General features: G+C 39.2%; 1 protein-coding gene and 1 pseudogene across 1 annotated transcript; one reads left to right on the top strand and one right to left on the bottom strand.

The window, feature by feature from the left end:
* Window positions 1–4,138: 4,138 nt before the first annotated feature.
* On the bottom strand, window positions 4,139–5,418 carry LOC131440182 (proteasome subunit beta type-7-like; annotated as a pseudogene).
* Window positions 5,419–15,017: 9,599 nt separating this feature from the next.
* Window positions 15,018–16,093, top strand: LOC131425191 (translocator protein). The gene is made up of 2 exons (XM_058586851.1): window positions 15,018–15,474; window positions 15,533–16,093. Exons 1-2 carry the CDS (start codon window positions 15,148–15,150, stop codon window positions 15,734–15,736), a joined length of 531 nt encoding a protein of 176 aa, XP_058442834.1. The 5' UTR covers window positions 15,018–15,147; the 3' UTR covers window positions 15,737–16,093.
* Window positions 16,094–21,975: the final 5,882 nt, after the last annotated feature.

The following is a 21,975-nucleotide window of genomic DNA, read 5'->3' as shown; positions in this document are numbered from 1 at the left end:
TTGATCGTGTAATGGAAACTTCATTGGATTGACAAAAATATTGTCAAAAAATCAAAACTGCTCATCAATCCGACAATACTTTCTCTCCAGAGAAGAAACTGTCAAATATGTGCAATGAACTCTTCTCTCAATGTTTCAATGTTCAGTTGCAATATTTGAAGGTTCAAACGCTTGATTTGTTCGAAAAATGCGGACTCAATTGGATTGTTACCAAGTCAATTGGATTGACGGTATTGACAATACTTTGGATTGACAATAATATTGGCACGTGTAAGGGCCGCTAATTATGCTTAGTGAAAAGCGCAACATAAGGATATCAAAACAATTCAATTTGTACTCCAAACCGTTCAAAAGAAAACGGCTTTGAATCACTACTTTGCGCATTCAAAAGCAAGAAGAATAACTTTGTATATGAAAATTAACGAAGAAAAGTTTCTTCATTTTGAGAGCAAGGAACTCAAATTTTGAGTTGAACTTACTCAAATTTTGAACAAAATATTTTTTTCTTATTTTGAGTAAAAATTACTCAAGTTTTGACAGTTTCGTCCCTTAAAGCAGCCCTTACACGAGACAATATTATTGTCAATACAAGGAGTATTGACAATACTTTTGATCGTATAATGGAAACTTCATTGGATTGACGATAATATTGTCAAAAAATCAAAACTGCTCATCAATCCGACAATACTTTCTCTCCAGAGAGAAACTGTTAAATATGTGTAATGGCCTCTTCTCTCAATATTTTAATATTCATTTGCAATATTTAAAGCACCAAACACTTGAATTTCTCGAAAAACTCGGACTCTAATTATCAAACCAATTGGATTGATGGTATTGACAATACTTTGGATTGACAATAATATTGTCACGTGTAAGGGCAGCTAATCTGCCCATCAATCTGACAATACTTTCTCTCCAGAGAGAAACCGACGACACGACCAGACACTCCGAATAAAAAACGGAATAAAAAGTGTTCGTGAGCGATTTACCGCCAGTTACCACAAATATAGCAACCCCTTGAAAATGGCAATAATAATCTTCTTGCGCAACACTGTTTGAGTTGCTAAAAACTAGTTACCAAGGAGCCCCATAGTAAATAAACAAACAATAGTGTCGAATAAAATCAAAACCGATTTTCCCTAGTGATTTCAAACTTCTACAAGACCAAATGTATGTTAGTGATTGATTTTAAATGAAATTATCCTGAGTCTCAACTAGATCTTGCTGGATTACTCTGCGGAGGACGATTCAACAAGGCAGAATATGTATTGGATCAGTTTCACTTTGGCATTTCATTATGACGGATCGTTTCAGAACACCAAATATGACACCTGGACCACGCAATTGGGTAATAAGTATCACGCCATAATAAAACATGTCTAGCAGAAATATGGCTGTTTGAGGACTGCAATGTGGTCAAGAATTCCAGAAATATGTACGCCGGACTAAAATACATTAGAGTGACCAAAATACCTCAGCTACCCTACATGGTCAACTGTTGAACTTGACTCTGGTGCAGGATAGCTCTGTAATTCGAAATAAATAAAAATATTTAATACGATCGGAAAGATTACTTTCAAACTACTTGCAGTATCGTAAAATTCTCAACTCTTCTGGAAGATCGTTCAACTCGCATTTGCATAGACAGCTAATTACGTCCCCTTCAATTATATTTAGATATTCAATTTATTTGATGAAAGCAGGTGGAATAGTTACTTACCTTACCTTACCTAACAGCTATAGGCCTGGGGTGTCCTTTGCTGTATCAAGCATACGTTTCCACATAACTCGGTCCATGGCTGCTCGTCGCCAGCCACTCAAGGCACGGATGCTTCTGAGATCACCCTCCACTTGATCGATCCACCTTGCTCGCTCCGCTCCTCTTCTTCTTGTAACAGTCGGATTAGATTCAAGAACCATTTTCACTGGGCTGTCGTCCGACATCCTTATGACATGCCCAGCCCATCGTAGACGTCCGATTTTAGCTGTTCGTACGATAGGTGGTTCTCCTAGCAGCTGTTGCAATTCGTAATTAATACGCCGTCTCCACGTTCCGTCTTCCATCTGCACTACGCCATAGATGGTCCTCAGTACCTTTCTTTCGAAAACACTGAGGGCGCGTTGGTACTCTGCCAACATAGTCCAGGTCTCGTAGCCATAGAGAACAACCGGTCTAATTAGCGTTTTGTAGATGGTCAATTTCGTGCGGTGGTGTACTTTTCTCGATCGGAGGGTTTTTCTGAGTCCAAAGTACGCACGATTCCCTGCCAAAATACGCCTATGAATTTCTCTGCTGGTGTCATTATCGGCGGTCACCAGTGAGCCCAAATACACGAACTCGTCAACCACCTCGATATTGTCACCGTCTATCAATATTCGTGGTGGAAGGGGTAGTGTTTCTTCTCTAGAGCATCTTACTCTCATGTATTTTGTTTTCGACGCATTTATGGCCAGTCCGATACGCCTAGCTTCGGCTTTCAGTCCGATGTAGGTTTCCGTCATCTTTTCAAGGTTACGTGTCACAATATCAATATTGTCAGCGAAGGCAAAAAGTTGTACGGACTTTCGGAAGATCGTGCCACTCGTGTCGATCCTCGCTCTTCGAATCACACCTTCCAGGGCAATATTGGACAAGATACAGGAAAGTCCATCACCTTGACGTAGCCCTCTCCGAGATTCGAAGGGACTCGAGAGCGTCCCAGATACTCGGACGTAGCACCACAGACTAACAGACATGACAGTATGAGTAAATTCTTATAAAAATAATTTTTCGTGATGCACTAGTTCCACCTATATTGTACTGCGCGAAATATTTACTATCTGTACACCCCTTGTGTTATGTAAAAGTTATTTTACTAGTTGGTTTCCCCTCGTTTGTCAACATCGATTAGCTGCTTGCAGGGATGCCTGATTTCATCAAAATAGTTGAAAATGAATCGTCACAATAAATTATTGGATTACGTTGATAATATATTTAACTTTTTCGCTATGTTGAAAGCTAACCATTTATTTGACTCAACGTTGTTCATGTAGACTATTTTTCATTGTGTTGGTAGTTTTCACCCAAAATTAAGTGGCGGCAGACCAGAAGCAAGTAAATATTGTAACAAAACGGGATCGATTTTGTATTGCGTTGGAGGATGAGAAGTAGGCACAATTATGTATATAGTTTTGGCAATATGTATTAAATCTGTATCCTGCATAAAATTCGCATGGACGTATACAAATCAATACATTACAGGTAATTCTGTATGAATGGCAACTCTGTTGGTAAATGTAAAAAATAAACACAGTCTAGATGACAGACAGGATGTTTTTGATAGGGTAACGTGGCGCCATCATGACAGATGTGATGCGTGGGTACGTTGTATTCACGACACTTCTGGAGTACTTGTCTTATCGCGAATATGTGATCCGTAGTGGCGCGGGCTCCAGTAAATCCCGCTTGGTACGGCCCTACGAATTCCTTAGCTATTGGTGATAGACGACGGCAAAAAATTTGGGAGAGTACCTTGTAGGCGGCGTTCAGCAATGTGATTGCGCGGTAATTGCAACAGTCTAGCTTATGGTCCTTTTTGTAGACGGGACATACCACTCCATCCGTCCATTCCTGCGGTAGATTCTCCTCCTCCCAAATCTTTGTTGTTCCTCAGCTTGCCGATCCCCTCACTTATCTCCGACAGATCAGGGGCTGGGAATCTGTCGTCGACTGAACGTGCACCCAGATTGAGATACCGTATCTTGTGCTTCGACATTCAGATGCTCGTCATAGTACTGCTTCCACCTGTCGATCACCTCACGTTCGTTCGTGAGAAGGTTACCACTGTTATCTCTGCACATTTCGGCCTGTGGCGTGTAGCCTCTACGTGAGCGGTTCACCTTCTCATAGAACCTCCGTGTGTCATTTGCGCGGTACAGCCAAATACAAATAATAATACCCCTAAGTCCCATACATTCGGAGCGCTAATGTTTGGTTCACAGAATGATCAATTTAGCCTAGCATGTTTTACTTTTTCGTCATGACAGCTTAGAAAAGTTGAAAAAGAAAATCTCTGGCAACACTACGACATCGAAGCATGCTAGTAATTATCATGAAAACAATGCGTCGCTATCGAATAGCGGATGAAAACATTTATGAATGAAATGACTTATATTTCAAAACGAAAACTTCGGTGATTTGAGGTATTTTATTTATTCCATTACCAAGTTTCATATTGTTTTTTTTTAATGGAAGAACCATATTCATAACTGACGCCAGTGTGATATTCTTCTGGACCACAAGTGATCGACAAATATCCAACAAGTTGTTGTAGCATATCTGGAATTGTGTATTTATTGACGTTTTAATATGTTAAATAATAAACGATTGAATCAGAGATCAGAGTGCGCTCGCATTCCTCGGTAATATCAATGTTGAAACATTTGCTCTGTTGAACTGCCGTTGTTGTAGTCATATGCGAGGGAACGGCTACCTTTTTTAGTAGCTTCCTCGAACGTCCTCAAATATTGTGCATCATTCTTTCTAATCACACATAGATCAATGTTAGAACCGGATCCTAAATCGTTGAAAATTCCGGCAGAAATTGCCTCACGAACCAACTTTTTGCTCTCCTCTTCATCCATATCTGGTTTCCAGCGAGACTCGAACACGGACTGCAAGTCTGCCCGATCCCATTGTAGCATAAGGCAGCTTATCTGTCGATCCGTGAGGATAAATACAATAAATATACGATCCCGTATGATCCACACCCCCTAAAACCAAAGCAGCGCTAATATGACCTTGATAGCGAAACAAAAACTGTTTCAACATCGTATTAGCAATAACTACCGAGACTGTTCATCCAGTATTTAACCGGTGTAATTCTAAATTTGACGATATCATATGAGTGGTTATTTCCGTGTCAGCAGCTGTTCCGGCACCACAGTAGTTCATGTTTTTAGTCAAGTAGTGAATATTTTCGCAGTTTTTATCCTCCACGATTGGTCTCTCAGTAGCACGAGTTTTAATAGCTTTCGGCGGAACAAATCGTTGGTGCATTGTTGAGCATTTCTATAAAACATCAAGGTTAGAAATTCAAGTCTTGCGTTTCCTCTGACGACACTAACCTGCGACAGTTTTCAAAACTGAATCCGGGTGCTTCCAGATGTCGATAGTCATATCGGTTCTTAGTCAAACAATGGTAATCACAAAAACCAGCTTCAATTACATTCAAATTCTTTCGGATTTTCCACGATCTCGAAAAATTAAACATCTTTGTTTATGAGCATAATAAACAGTCACTATGGTGAATCATTTTCCAGTCATCAGAGTTGCCAGTTTTATATAAAATTCAATAAGGTACACCGTCACTCTGACAGTGTATCATGACAGTGTACCGCACGATGCAAAATGTGTCCTTGAAAATTTGTCGGAGTACTCCGTATTATAATTTGTATTTGGTACAGCTGTTCTATCGCTTCGCGATCTTGGTCTTCCTGGTAGCACTTTTTCTTCCGGAAAACCGTGTTCTGATCGTTCCGCGCCTGTCTGTATCGTTCCTCGGTCGCTCTAGAGCGGTGTTGTAGCATCCTCGCCCTTGCTGCATTCTTTTCTTCGACCAACTGCTGACATTCGCCTTCAAACCAGTCATTTCCTCGATTCGATAACCTCGTACCTAGAACGGTTGCAGCAGTGCTACTCACGGCGGACCTTATGTTCCTCCAGCAGCCTTCAAGAGTCGCCGCGCCAAGCATGCTACGTAGCTGCTCGAAATTTAGTCCCGGCGTTTCTGTGCGACGAGTATTTGGCACCGTCGATAGTTTTGAGCGCATACAAACCGCGACAAGGTAGTGGTCAGAATCAATGTTGGCACTGCGGTAAGTGAGGACATTGTTGACGTCGGAGAAAAATCGCCCGTCGATGAGAACGTGGTTGATTTGATTTTCCGTATGTTAATCAGGTGATCTCCAGGTGTCTTTGTGGATATCTTTGCGGGGGAAGAAAGAGCTTCGAACTACCATTCCTCGGGAGGCTGCAAAGTTTACGCATCGTTGACCGTTGTGGTTTGTTACCGCGTGCAGGCTCTCCAGCCCGATCACGGGTCTTTACATTGTCTCCCGGCCTACCTGAGCATTCATGTCGCCGATGACGAGTTTTACATCCCGCCGTGGGCAGCTGTCGTAGGTTTGTTCCAGCTGCGCGTAGAATGCTTCCATCTCGTCATCGGGTCTCGTCTCATGTGGGCAGTGCACGTTGATGACACGACGTAAAATACACTGGTGGCGTAGTAAGACAGGTTTGGTTGTGTTGGTAATTTTCTCACGAAATTAAGTATGGCGCGCCGGGATTCAAGCATGTAAACATAAACAAATGACCATTTCAGATCGGGATTTCACTTCTAAGTTACTTCAGTTGTCGCTCAGCCTAGCGAATCTTTGGCACTAATTGAAAATCTGGACATTTTTTCTTCAAGGGCTTGCAAGGTAACGTCGAAATATAGAAAATTTTACACACATCCGATTCTGTTCATTTCGTTGGAGGAAGGATTTGGCGGATCGCACTGTGGTATCTATTACAGTTATTATAAATAATGGAGTGATTGTGCTGTGGGTGGCATTTCAAATGCAGGTGATGAAAACGATTGAAACATCCCGGAACAAAACACCGCATTTCACTGCTAATATTTTCGCAAACAGAACCAACTCTAAATATTTTCATAAAAGCAACTCCCGAAACGTCATTTGTTTATGTTTTTTCTTCTTCACGTCTCTCTGTTATTCCAAAATAAAATGACAACCGCACTAACACATAGAAAAAAGTGATCACCAGGTATTTTACATCGTGCGTTGATGATGCTGTAATTGAAGAAACGGCCCTTGATCTCCAATACGCACATTCTATCAATGATTGGCTGCCACCCAATCACGCGCTGGTGCATCTTGCTCAACACTACGAAGTGTTCTCATATGATCGAAATGATATCTTTTGACAATCAAGTTGTCATATAGAATGTTCCCATTAGAAGTAAGATAAATAATATTGCTTTTCTCTCCTAAAATTCAATCAATAATTGATGTCTCGCATTTATCGGTCTCCGAACGCCAATATTCGTTGATAAAATCAAAATTATAATGATTGTTTATTGTCACTCTCAAAGTGACGTTCATAAATGAGTGCGTTCAATGCCATTATCCGTGTTGCTAGTTGCGATTTTTGACAACTCGACATGATATCGTACATGATATCCCGGATATCATGCTAAAATGGTGTTACACGTTGACATCAAATTCTATGGGATATCAAGTGATATCGCACATGATATCGGATATCAAGTATATCCCAATATCACTTGATATCAGCGTCAATGTGAACATACTATTACGTTGTTGAGGAGTGGAACTGATTGTTTTGTTTTTTTCTCTTTCTAGTTAATTTTGAATGTTATTTATTCGATTAAAAGGTAGGAAAACAACAAATCGATTGGCTTAAAAAGCTCCCAGATTTTGTATTAGTGACATAAAATTGTGCTAACTAAGTTCTTCAAATTCTGCGTGTAAGAAAATGACATGACGGACACGGATAGGAAACCGGATCGTGTGAATCAGAATGACGGTGAGATGTTGACGTTCCGGTGACGGTGACGGAAGAAGCCGGACCATCTGAATCGTACTTAAAATCAGTCTCCTGCTATGACGTCATGAAACTGTGGCCAGCATCATTTTGCAAAAACCAAAACAATGAAGAAGAATGGCTAACAAAAAATTGGATATTACAAACTATTTGTTTATTCAGTAGCCTTTACCCGACGACACGACCTGCCACTCGTCTATCAAAACTGTATCGTAAATTTAACTACCCCTCAGTAACTGGAAATGTCAAATCGGAAACGCTAGTGAATTTTTTTAAACTGGCAGCACAAGTTGATATATTTATTGATTTTGAATAACAGTCACCATAACCTTGGTTACTGCATACCGAAGGCAAGATGAATGTAAACAAAATAAATTTCAGATCGGGTATTATATTACGGAACATTTTAATGAATTTACATGACGGAATGTAAAAATTGAGGAATATGAGTTATGTCTTTTATAAAGCCAAGTTCAAAATTCAGGTCTTGACTTGAAACCGTTGTGTGAGAAGGAAGACATGGAAATGATCGACAACGAGCTGAGCGAGGCAAGTGCTCTGCGGTACCTGCATAACGTACGGTAAAATGATTTCTTTGTGGAATTCCACTAGTAATCCTCGAATAGTGGCCAACAAGGTGAAATACTGTTTCCACTGTCGCGCAATCAACCGACACAAAATAATTTTGACACCGGCATATTACACCGAATCCTACTGCCCAGAAAAGCTAGCAGTTGAAGTGTACGGATGAATCGCTGGAAGCAGATCATTGTCCTCGTTCGTTGGTTTCATCCATAGTTTCGATTAAATTCCGAAAATCGAGTTCATTTAAATGCATTTCTGCTCAATTTGGACAAAGTTTAACACTAATAGAACTATTCCACCGCTTTCAAAACATGTTTATTTGTTTTGGGGTTCCTTGGTAACTAGTCCCTAGCAACTTAAACAGTGTTGCTCGAGAAGATTATTTTTATCATTTACAAGGGGTCGCTAGATTTGTGGTAACTGACGGTGAATCGTTAGCGAACAGTTTTAATGCTGATTTTTCTTCGGAGTGCCTGGTCGTGTCGTCGCTTTACCGCACTTCCCCGCAAATTATCGATCAGAATATCATCACTACGATAAGGAAATTAAGTTTTTACTCGATTTGAAATGCTCGAATGTTTGTTTACCATACTCTGAGCGCTCTGATTGCCCACCAAATGCTTCAGATGTTGGCTGCGATAGCACTTGCTGTAGCGCCCTATCCTTGCGAACGGGCTGGTTAAAATCTGTACTCTGTATTTAATCTGTATGCGCTAGTGAAAATATGTATAATACAGATAAATCTGTATAAACGGCATCTTTGATCGAGTCCAAAATTCGGTATAAATCGGTATTAGGTTTTTTACCGTCACTGCTAACCTCAATCGGATGAACACTTTTTGACAGTCCAGCAGTACTGTTTGTTAACAGAAATTTCTTTTGTTTGTTTATTGACAAATTGGATTAGACCATTTACGGTCCGTATCGCCTAAATAAAGTTTTAAAACATTTGTTCACGATTGAATACGGTTCGTTTTTGATATTTATTAAATAAAAGTGACTAGTTGCAAAGTGTAAAGATGATTGTTTTAGATGTGCTCTTCGATTTTTGTTCAAGCTTGTTTGTAAACAGTACCGCTGAACTGTCAAGGATGAATACTTGTTCATTCATGTCGTCACTGTCGTCACCAGAGATGCCAGATATTGTGTGGGTGCAAACGAGTTTATAATAACTAATGTATAGTATGCCATGACAAATTGCGGTAGACATCATTGCACCAGGTCAAGCGAGCTGTAACAGAATTGCTTTGGACATTTCACCACGAACAACCTTACAGGTAAGAAGTGTACCGCTCTGGGTGATTCCGTTTCCGATTAATAGTTATAAAATGCACAATGGCGATCCTGCCAGGAGTTGCAATTCAAATAGCATAGTTATTCAAAACGGAAACGGAATCACCTAAAGCAACAGAAAATTATTCAAATATTTGGCACAAAGGTTTTCATTTTCAAATGAAAAAAAAAAGAAGCGTCGGTGGAGATTACGTAACGTTGAAAATAACTGGAACAAGCGGATCATTATGGTCGCGCATCATAAGCGGACCAGGAAGGTCGCGCATCATAAGCGGACCAAGAAGGTCGCGCATCAAAGCGGACCAGGAAGGTCGCGCATCATAAGCGGACCAGGAAGGTCGCGCATCATAAGCGGACCAAGAAGGTCGCGCATCAAAGCGGACCAGGAAGGTCGCGCATCAAAGCGGACCAAGAAGGTCGCGCATTAAAATACATTTAAAAAAATGTTGACGATTTTTTTTAATTGAAAAAGGTGGATTCATAAAATCGCGCATCACATAGCGGATCTGGAAGGTCACGCAAATATTTAAATATAAACGAGCGAACCGAAAACGTCGCGCATAAACGGAGCATGCAACGTGGCCGTGCAAATGAAAAAAAAAAGAAAATTAATGAGCGGATTTTCAATAATCGCGCATCGTAAAGCGGATCGTTAGATCGCGTACATTTCAGTTATAAGTTATCTCACGCATATATTTTTGTGTATAATTCCAGACCACAAAAAGGCGTTAAACTAAAGTAATATGGCAAACGACGGAAAATATGTCCGATTGGGCAACTCAAAATATATACCAATATTCGGCTACAATCGTACTATCTGGTACGCAGATTTTCTCGTTCAATTGTGAAACGAAAATGGCCGAAGAGAAAATGAAATGAATGAAAAAGCGGATCACTATGGTCGCGCATTATAAGCGGACCAGGAAGGTCGCGCAATTTTAATAAAAATGGCGGATTCTCGAAATCGCGCATCACAGAGCGGACCAGGAAGGTCGCGCAAATATTTAAATTTAAATAAGCGGACCGGAAACGTCGCGCACAAAAGGAAGCAGGCAACGTGGCCGTGCAAATAAAAAAAAGCGGATTTGAATAATCGTGCATTGCAAAGCGGATTTTGAGATCGCGCACATTTGCTTCGTAAGTAATCTTACGCGCATATTTTTGCGTGCAATTCCAGACCACAAAAAAAAGTGTTAAAAGCAAGATATATGGAGAATAACGGAAAATATGTCCGATGGGTCAGCGGTACGAGCAATGCAGAGAATCAGACGACATTTGACGCATCTGTTGATCAGACTGACGAGGAGTCAACGATTTCAGTAACGCCGTGCAATTTGAGCATGTTATGCTTCAGGTAGTGAAATCGAACTCGAAAACATGTTGACAATGATTTAGAAAATGTACAAACAAATAATGTAGGAGTTTCGCTTCGCCATCATGATACACCACACACAAAAAAAAAATTGTATTTTACAGGTGTACTCATAAAGACCTGGAAAATTTCATTTGTAATGGCTTAATTTTTTTTTCCATAAGTACGTTTATTTAATAGGCAATATGCTTAAGTTTTTCTTCGCCTTGGCATCCACAATATATAGTACTTTAAACGTAATACATTTCGAATATCATATTAGTATGTTTTTATCAAGCGATTTACTATTACTGGGACATTGGATAGTCTACCTTGGGTACGCAAGAAACTTATTAGTTGAGATCTGACATCACGATACTCCACGCATGTCCAAACGACATGATCAATATCGCGATAACCTTCGCCATAAGCACAATGATTAGTCTAGGAAAGTCCAATTCGAAGGAGATGTGTAGTGATTGGACATGAGTCTGGATATCACACGAATGAAGTCCCTACTCACATTCAGTCCCCTGAACCATGCCTTTGTCGATATTTTAGGAATAATTGAGTGCATCCACCGACCCAGATAATCTAACTCTGCTATATAAACAGATGCTGCTAACTCTGCTATATAAACAGATGCAGGTTCTTGAAGCCTAAATGAGGCCGAAACATTATTGTTGAACATACCAAACCCTGTCGCTTTTTCAATTCGCGATCCGTCCGTGTAAAACATTTTCTCAGAGTCAATAGGACTGAACTTACTTGAACATGTTTTTGGGATTTCCATCGAGCGTAGGTGTTCCGGAATTCCACGCTGCATGGATGTGTCGAAAAATTAAGTTGAGTCAGGGACATTTAGGAGGCTGTGACGGATAGGAATATATCTTGAAGAGTCGATTTCCTGTAACATATGGATAAAATATACTGTCATGAATCTTGTTTGAGATTGAAACTCAACTAGCCTTTCGAAGTTATTAATAACTAAGGGATTCAGTACCTCACATGCTATTAGCAGTCGCGATGAAAGCTCCTAAAAACGATCTTTCAATGGAAGAACTCCTGCCAGAACTTCAAGACTCATTGTATGTGTCGAATGCATCCAGCCTAAGGCAATTCGCAAACAACGGTACTGAATTCGCTCAAGTTTGATAATATGAGAGTTTGCAGGGGAACGAAAACAAACGCATCCACAATCCATCACTGAAAGTATCGTTGTTTGATACAATTTTATTAGATCTTGCGGATGAGCACCCCACCAAAATCCTGTTTTATTTTTCGAAGAAAATTTACTTTTTGTTGGCATTTTGTTATCACATACCTAATGTGTCCTCCCCACGTGCATTTGGAATCAAACCACACTCCGAGGTATTTGAAAGTCAAAACCTGTTGGATAATTCTTCCCATCATATGAAGCTGAAGCTGCGCGGGATCATGCTTTCTTGAAAATACGACCAGCTCCGTTTTTTCCGCAGAGAATTCGATACCCAGATGAACAGCCCAAACGGACAAGTGATCTAAGGTATCTTGCAATGGTTTTTGCAGTTGTCTTAGTGTACATGGGGTTAGCTGTCAATGTCATTTACGTAACAATTATAGAGGAGCGGACAGAAGCAAAATCAAATATCCATCTGTTCGAGTATTCCTCACTCTCATGTCCTACGTAACGATTCCTCATTCGACTGGTCGTATTGACAAACCTTCGACAAAATGTCTCTAATAGCTGCATTTCTTGGCTCGAAGTATGTTCTTGTACTTGGTTTCTAAAACAAGAATTTTTCAAAGTTCTGAAGAGTTCCTCATCCTCGTTTTAAAAACGTTTTGAAAGCATTTTTTTTCGCGTGTTTAGCACCTGAGCACTCTTTGTCCCACCAAGGGCTTGGAGGCCTTCTGTTAGACGATGGACCAAGAAATCGTTTGGTTTGGGCTTGTTCTGCGGCCTCCAAATAATGGCTTAATATTTTACTAGTTTGATTGTAGTGCATGAATTTTACTAGTTTGATTGTAGTGTGCATTCGGCTAGCGGGTTAGACTGTATGAATACAGATGTGTTCTTCTGTTGCTCAGTCGATCAATGGACGTACTTTGTAATCCGATTATTCTCAGTTCAAGTCACAGCGGTCGCAATCATAACCTTCTTTTTATTTCAATGAATTTCATGTCATGGAATTTTAGCTATAATATTGAATGTTCTTGCACGTAAAATTGCTCCATTTATGTGCATTTGATAAAATATAAAATCACAGGATTTTTTCGAAGTGTGCAGTGTTAATTCTACATCGTGGATCCGAGCGATATACCACTCGATACACCCAGGGATGCCAAAGGTTAAAAAAAAATCTGAGCATTGCGAAAAATCTGAAAACTTGAGTGAAACTGTATGATTACACTGAAACGTTATTCCTTCTCTGACATAAGTTCTCGTATATCGACCTATAAGATTATTTTATTTGTTTTTATTTTGATTTATTAGAAGTAAAGCTAAGAGAACTAGTATTTCATTTTTTTTTTGAGAAGAGGGTGGATGTGTGGGTGCAAACGAGTTTATAATAACTAATGTATAGTATGCCATGACAAATTGCGGTAGACATCATTGCACCAGGTCAAGCGCGCTGTAACAGAATTGCTTTGGACATTTCACCACGAACAACCTTACAGGTAAGAAGTGTACCGCTCTGGGTGATTCCGTTTCCGATTAATAGTTATAAAATGCACAAATACGTCGTTATTCAGAATAAGGGCGATTGATAGACGGTGACGATATCGAGGTGGTTGACGAGTTCGTGTATTTGGGCTCACTAGTGACCGCCGATAATGACACCAGCAGAGAAATTCATAGAAGTATTTTGGCAGGGAATCGTGCGTACTTTGGACTCAGAAAAACCCTCCGATCGAGAAAAGTACGCAACCGCACGAAATTGATCATCTACAAAACGCTCATTAGACCGGTTGTTCTCTATGGCCACGAGACCTGGACTATGCTGGCAGAGGATATTTTCATAGAAAATCTGTATTGATTAGTATAAAATATCTGTATTTATCTGTATTCGCTAATAAAATGTAATTTTTACAGTACAATTATGTTAAAAGGTGTTATTCCAATAGATTATGGGTATAGATAGAGTGGTAGATTAAATTTCATATCTTATATTATATTCATCGACGAAATTTTATAGTTTTTTTTCTTATCAACAACAATTGAATTATGGTGCCATATACTTGTCTAATTTGAAAATGTTCACTTCATAAGTCAGGTAATACAACTGTCAGTCTGGCAATAATGTTTCATGATGCCAAGATTTGTCTAACTTTTAAGTTCAATTTAGTTACAATTTTTAATATAAATGGATTTCAGTGTTCTTCATTAAATATCTGCACAAAAAATATATATATAAAAAAGTGATTTGTACGTTGATTCCTGAACGTTTATCTCGTCATTGCAATCAAATACTAATAGATAGCTCAAATACTAATAGATAGTTTAATTTTTTCCTTAATACTTTTGGTGAAATCTGTATAAATCTGTATTAAATTTAAGAAATCTGTACTCTGTATTAAATCTGTATGCGCATGTAAAAATCTGTATAATACAGATAAATCTGTATAAATGGCATCTCTGGTCGTCACGATAAAAAACCTAATAGTTGGCAGCGCTGATTACGACATCCTTAGCTGCAGCGATGCCAACCCTACGGATTTATCCGTATATCTACGGATTTTTGTGTTTTCTACGGATCTACGGATAGACCATTCAAAATCTACGGATTTAATATAATTTCTTCAAAAAATTATTGAGTTTTCATTTTTTATTATTTCTCTAGATATCTAAGAAAAATAATTGAATATTGTCACATCGTTGTTCCTCATGTCTAATTATCAAACATCCATCGTCACCGATTACTCATTTTTAGAAGTTTGTCTTTATCGCTTAGAATTTCAAACTGTTAATTTGTCGTACCTTTTGATTTATTTTTCTCGTATTTGGTAATTACTAATTTTCATTCTAAGAATTTAGACGCATTTAGCGAATTGTTTTGTCGTTATTGGGAAGGATGATATGTCAGCCGAAAGAGTTTCGCTCGAAAAGTTCGTCTCAATGGACATACGTATACGAGCATACTTGCGAGCATAAGTAGATTTGAAGCCAAATCTACGGATTTGATTTCAGGAAAAAGTGGCATCACTGCGTAGCTGTGTGGCTAAAGCCGGTGGTGGTGGCCCATCTTGCTTAAATTGCATTTTTCTTGCTAATGTACCGGTAGAAACCTTAATGATAACAGCCTAAATTGCTCATAAATTTTCAATCATGAGTCAACGTGACGAAATCGTTAAAGTTATTGGAGCAGTAATGTTACCGCAATTGGGTGGATGGGTTAACGGGTACCTGACTCGTCAAGAAATCAAAGGTTGGTATCAGAAACTAAATTTTCCGTCATGTCGTCCACCAAATTGGATTTTTGGTCCGGTGTGGACTTCTTTGTATGCCGGAATGGGTTTTGCGTCGTATCTTGTGTGGAGAGACGGTAATGGCTTTGATGGTGTCGCACGAGGACCATTGATATTGTATGGGGTACAGTTGGCATTGAACTGGGGATGGACACCAATTTTTTTCAAACTACATAACTTAAAATGGGTATAAGCTCTTGTTTAATAGTTTAATATATAACAATATAATCCGTTTATTATTACAGAGTTTGGTAGAGCTAGGTGCACTAAGCTCTGCAGTTGCGATAACAGGATTTGCATTTTTCAATGTGAACAAAGTTGCTGGTTATTTATTCATTCCGTATTTCGCATGGTGTTCATTTGCGACATGGTTGAATTACAAATTTTTTGAATTAAATCCAGAATCCACTGCCACCATCGAGGAGATAAAGGAGAACAAGAAAAAATGATTTTATCATTAGAACGTGTAAATTTTATCAGATACAAAACACATTTTTATGATAACGTGCTATGATCTGTCAACATTCACCTCGAAGAGGAATTGTAGTGTGACTCATAGAGTATTAATTTGATCACGTGACGAAAACATGAACATTTCAATTTTCTCTTACGACAAACCAACGGGTTACGAATACTTCGGAATTTTCACTAAAAGTGGATGTTGACAGAATGTCTGTAGTATGTTATATAAAAACCACTAAATATATCCATATAGATTTATTAGGTTTAACGATATTCTAATAGGGTAAAGGCCAATAGGGATCCATTATTAACGTGAAAAACGAAATAAAATTAATTCGAGGTGATTCCTATGATTTTTTGTTAATGCTTGTTAATTTTTACGTTTTGTTTTCCTCACATAGAAATGCCGTCACTATAGAATCTGACTCATGAACTAACATCCGGGTCTGAAACTTAGATTCAAATACATTCTTAACTTAGATTCAGAACTCTCCCATAGAAAATTTTGGATTTTCATCCAGATCCAACTTCCCATTTACCAAGATCGATGTAAACTGATTGACCTCGATATCAAGGATGGCTCTGATCGTTTTAAATCATCGAGCATTATGGGTTAGCATGTAGCTGTGGGGATTCGCTCTGAAGTAACAAACGGTCGCTCATTCTGTTTTGCGATCCGACTCTATACGGGCAGTGGATAATTGGGATAAAATCATTTTACTATTCCCGCCTATTCTATCTATGTGCATATAACTTTTGTATAAGTTGTGTCTGAAAATCACAGTGAATGCTCCACACGAGGGTTTTGAAATATTGCAACCTAGTATGAGAATCATCTAGTCGCTAACCTTTGATTCTCAGACAGGTCATCGAGAGAAATTCGCTCTCGCACTGGTGTATATTCTATGTTAAATGAACCATGCCGTTTTTTTGTTGCTGTGATGATATCCGTCACTCTTTGATGGCACTAATTGAATCGTGTGAAGAGTTGCTAGTGAGCGTTCTATGATACGATAAAAGCCATCCTTGCCGACTTGAATAAAATTGGTCCTGAGTACGATATGTATATATTATGTAGCATTCATCACTTTATTGATGCTTGCAATCTTTCTAAAAAAAACTACCTGCGCTGCCAATCCTTCTTTTGCACAGGAATCGCGTTCGTACACATTCTAGTGAAAACAGGAATGGCTTGTTCGCATTCGTTCCAAAGTAGGTGTTCGTCGAACAGTCGATACGGACGTAAGCAAGCATGATGATACAATATCAGCGAAAAAACAATTCAAATAACAAATGATATTAAACATTTTTGATTTCAACTCAAGTCTGTACCAGAAAACAAAGTCTTGGCATTACATTCCTTTTGTAGAATTTGGTCTGTCTGTTTCAACATACTTCGCAGCCGATTCTTAGTGTACAGAATCATTGCATGGCTAGTACTATGGATCCTACTGACACTAAGAATCTTTCCGGGGCTCGAACATACGACAACTGGCTTGTAAGACCAGCGTCCTATGCATTGAACTGCCAACCTGGGACATGTCTGTACCAGAACTGATAGTTTAAAATTGGATGGGCGTTGTTTTTATGCATGTACGATGTTGAAAAGTGTGATATTCGAACGTAAACGGGAATACGATTTGGATATACTTTCGAACGTATCGCATACGGCCGTAAACAATGATGAGGGTGATTAATTTCGCGGAACAAAGTAGGGCAGTTAATCCAATTCAAAACATCTGTTATTTATAAAGCACCTGAAACTTCTCGTCGAACTTGTAGTGTATCGAGACCAATTAGTAATACGCGACTTATATAGCTAGGTAATTGGTGAGGATTGTTCCAGGATTGAAGTACAGTAAAAATATAAAAAAAACCCGAGATGGCTACCCTGCGGAATTCTGGACGTAGCGATAAACTCATTGGAAACGTGTTCGATGATTCTCACTGCTGAACGACGATTCATAAGATATGATTGCAACCATCGAAGGATTTTAGAACCGAATCCAAGTCTTTCCAATTTAGCAATTGTTATATCGTGGTTAATTATATCAAAGGCAGAGGAAAGATCAGTGTAAAGTCTGTTTTTAAAACTTGTTCTGGAGTGCTTAAACATGAAGCCATACATTAGGCATAAATTGTATTGACAATATATTGCTTGCAGTGGTTGAAAATCGGTGCCTTCGTGCAAGCGATTGCCGTCCGAATAGAATCCTCGTCAATAATAATGATATTTAATGAATTATTAAATCCAGGAACGTTAAACGCAGCGAGTGTAATTTGTTGCTGGCTTAAGGCTTCCTTTCTAAAGCCACGAGAAAATTTTTTTCCGAAAAAAGCTGGCAGATTTTTCTACGATACAGTAGTCTCCAAATTTCTTTATAGAAAATAACGCAGATTCTTTCCTTTGTTCGTACACCCTTCAGATTGGATCTCAATTCCCGTTGTACATTTTTCAAGTAGTTGACAACCTGGTTTTTTCTGTATAATTGATTGATCTGCACCCGTAGTGATTGAGCAGGGCATATCTTCCAAATTTAGAATACCGTTTGAAAAAATCATTTTTAGGCCGTGGACCGTCTCGCGAAAAAAATTTACTTTTAGTTAAAATTTGACAGTTGAGCAGTTATTTTTGGTCGAGCAGTCAAGTTTAACTAATACTTCGGCTAATTCAAAATGTAACGGATTGAATGTTATTTGGGTTCACTTTTAACTGAAAATAAAATGATATCAAGTGGTATAATAATTGCACAACAACGAACATAAGAAGAACTTCGAAATAAATTTACTTTGTTTGTCAAATTTGTATGGAAAATTTATCATTACTGCCCTTAGATTATTAACAATGCTGTGATAGATATCTGTTCTAAAATGACAGGCTGTCGTATAATTTGAAATTGTCAAGAATAAAACTCGAGCTTGATGGTCTCAACGTGAAGATGTGAAATCTGTTTTATATTTTTCTGTAAATGTATTGGTGTTGTGTTTATTCACTGTGATGTTTCAAATCAGAAACAAACAAACAAAATAAATGATTTCGAAAACGATATGAATTTTTGACACAAACTTCCAGGAGAATTTCTAGTTGATAGTAAGATAGAGTACTTCTAAATGAAGCTGTGCAAAATATTGACAATTTCTGAAATGTAATTCGACGCTATGACATTTCGTCTGTCACGACATTTCGACGCTATGACATTTTTTTCGTGTCACACACACTCACACAAAAAAATAGGCTATTCGCAACGCTGTGATGGATATCTGTTATAAAATGGCAGGCTGTCGTATAATTTAAAACTGTCAAAATAAAACTCGAGCTTGATGATCACAACGCGAAGATTTAAAACCCATTCTACATTTGTCTGTCAAACAGAATAAATGATTTCGAAAACGATATAAAGTTTTGTCACGAATTTCTAGAGAAAATTTCTTGATGATAGTGAGCTCCAGTACTTTTAAATGATACTGTATTATTCAGTGCAAAACATTTCCTGCTTATATGTACAATTTCTGATATCTCATTCAACGCTTCGACATTTCGCTTGTCAGATCTCGCTAGCCACACTCACGTAAGAAAATTTATAACAGTGTTCTATTCGTGTTTCAAAATTTCATTTACTTGAAATATATTCGTCGAGCAGTTTTAAATCTGTTTCAAATTTGTGCTTGAAAAATAGATCTCAGTGTTGTGATTGACATGGTTTAGTCGTAGATCTAAAATAGATCAACCCATACGTTATCAAACAGCGTTGCGAACAACCTTAAAACAGTATTCTGTTCGTGTTTCAAGTATTCATTAATGTAAAACAAATTCGTCGACATTCGTAACCGAATGTTCGAAGTGAGCACACGCGTTTTTTTAACAATCGACATCGGTAAGACGAAGGTGCCTATCACAGCAGAGGCTGTAGTATAGGCATTAAATAAAAGTGATAAAAAGTAGCATCCCCGCAAGTGAGTTCTGTCTGTGCACCGGTTTTGTATCGGTATCAACAGTAGACGCTATTGTGCTATCCTCGGGCAGCAGTTATTTCTATTGTTTGCTACCCGCATCGCAGCAGCCAAATCCTGAGTCAAGGTCACGCTGAAGCACAACGAAGGAGTGAAGGAGCAACTCACCTAACAGCTTACCGTGACATACTGTTAAGTATTTTCTCAAACTTTTTCTTTCAACTTTTACTATTCATATATTTTCTTTTCATTTTATTTCTTTCTTTCTCATTTCAAGTGCGGGAGACTTCTTTACTCCCGCACTTTAAATATGAATATTGATGACAGTGGGGGTGTCTCGGAGGAGGGCGAAGCTGAACGAATGAACGAAGAACATTTAGAGGCTGAGTTTGCTTCCGAGATGCCATCTACCCCTCCTATACCATCTCCCCCTCCGATACCATCTCCCTCTCCGATGCCATCTCCCTCTCCGATGCCTCCATCTCCCTCTAAGATTTTGCCTGCCCGCCAAAAAGTTTACCAAGACGATGGCTCGGGGGGTCCGTGGGTGGTATACTTCCGGCCCAAATTAAAGTCTCTCAGAGTTTTAAATATTGCTCGGGACCTGGAAAAACATTACTCGGCAATAAAAACAATAGATAAGGTTTCGCCAAACAAGTTACGCGTTGTTGTGTCCGACCTGAAGCAAGCAAACGCGATTGCTACCAGCGAGTTGTTCACGAAGGAGTACCGCGTGTACGTCCCGTCTCATGTGGTGGAGATCGACGGTGTGGTCCGTGACGAAAGTCTGACAATCGAAGATCTGATGAAGGACGGGGTAGGCCGTTTCAAAAACCCCGACCTTCATCCAGTGAAAATTTTGGAGTGCAAGCAATTGCACTCCAAATCGATAGATGGTAAATTTTACCAATCGGACTCATTTCGCGTGACTTTTGCCGGATCTGCACTTCCAAATTACTTGGTAGTGAGTGGAGTTCGTCTACCTGTTCGGCTGTATGTACCGCGGGTAATGCATTGTACAAGCTGCAAACAGTTAGGTCATACGGCAACCTATTGTTGCAACAAACTGCGATGCGGCAAATGCGGAGAGGCCCATGAGGACGATCTCTGCAGAAGAGCAGTGGAAAAGTGTTGCTACTGCGGGGAGAATCCTCATGATCTTTCGGTGTGCCCTACGTACATACAGCGTGCGGAGAAATTGAAGCGATCCGTGAAAGAACGTTCCAAACGTTCTTATGCGGAAATCTTAAAAAGAACCACTCCATCGACCCCTGAGAACCCGTTTGCAATCTTGCCAGTTGAAGAGGATACCTCTGACGACCCAGGCGAAGGACCTTCCTACACACAGGTTGAAGGAAGCAGGAAAAGACAAAATCTGGCTTCTCCCAAGCTTCCTCGTAAAGGCCTCAGACTGTCCTCTTCGTCACAAAAGAACCAAACGGAAACAAAAAGTGCTGACTCAAAACCGAAGCAAACACCTCCTGGGTTCAAAAAACTTAGGGATGATAAGGAGTACCCAGCACTTCCTGGGGCATCAAAAAACCCGAATGACCCCAAAGCACAACCAGAAAATCCAACAAACGCTGGATTATTGAAATTTTCTGATATCGTGGACTGGATATTAACAGCCTTCAATATTACTGATCCTCTGAAAAGCTTCCTAACTGCTCTACTGCCAACAGTAAGGACATTTTTAAAACAGTTGACTGAACAATGGCCCCTCCTTGCAGCGATCGTATCTTTTGATGGATAATTTACCACTGAGAATCGAAGATATGATCATTGTGCTTCAGTGGAATTGCAGAAGTATCATCCCAAAACTTGATTCTTTCAAACACTTAATACATACTCATAATTGCGATGTATTCTCCTTGAGTGAAACTTGGCTTACTTCTAACATCAACCTCGACTTCCATAATTTTAACATAATCCGCCTGGACCGAGAAGACTCTTATGGAGGGGTACTTTTAGGGATTAGAAAGTGCTATTCATTTTATCGTATTAACCTCCCCTCGACACCGGGAATTGAAGTTGTTGCTTGCCAAATTAATATTAAAGGCAAAGATCTATGTATAGCTTCTATCTACATTCCTCCCAGAGTCTCGATAGGGCATCGTCGGCTTGCAGACATCATAGAACTTCTTCCTTCACCGCGGCTGGTTTTAGGGGACTTTAACTCGCATGGTACAGGATGGGGCTGCTTATATGATGATAATCGTTCTTCGTTAATCCAAGATCTGTGTGACAACTTCAATTTGACAATTCTAAACACGGG

This window comes from Malaya genurostris, chromosome 1 (assembly GCF_030247185.1).
Source record: "Malaya genurostris strain Urasoe2022 chromosome 1, Malgen_1.1, whole genome shotgun sequence".
Classification (NCBI taxonomy): domain Eukaryota; kingdom Metazoa; phylum Arthropoda; class Insecta; order Diptera; family Culicidae; genus Malaya; species Malaya genurostris.
This window is presented reverse-complemented; position numbering and strand designations above follow the sequence as displayed.

Coding starts and splice junctions, on each gene's coding strand:
- LOC131425191 (XM_058586851.1), top strand. CDS start 15,148: ATGAGTCAACGTGACGAAATCGTTAAAGTTATTGGAGCAGTAATGTTA. Junction 15,475..15,532: donor AACTACATAACTTAAAATGG/GTATAAGCTCTT, acceptor TTATTATTACAG/AGTTTGGTAGAGCTAGGTGC.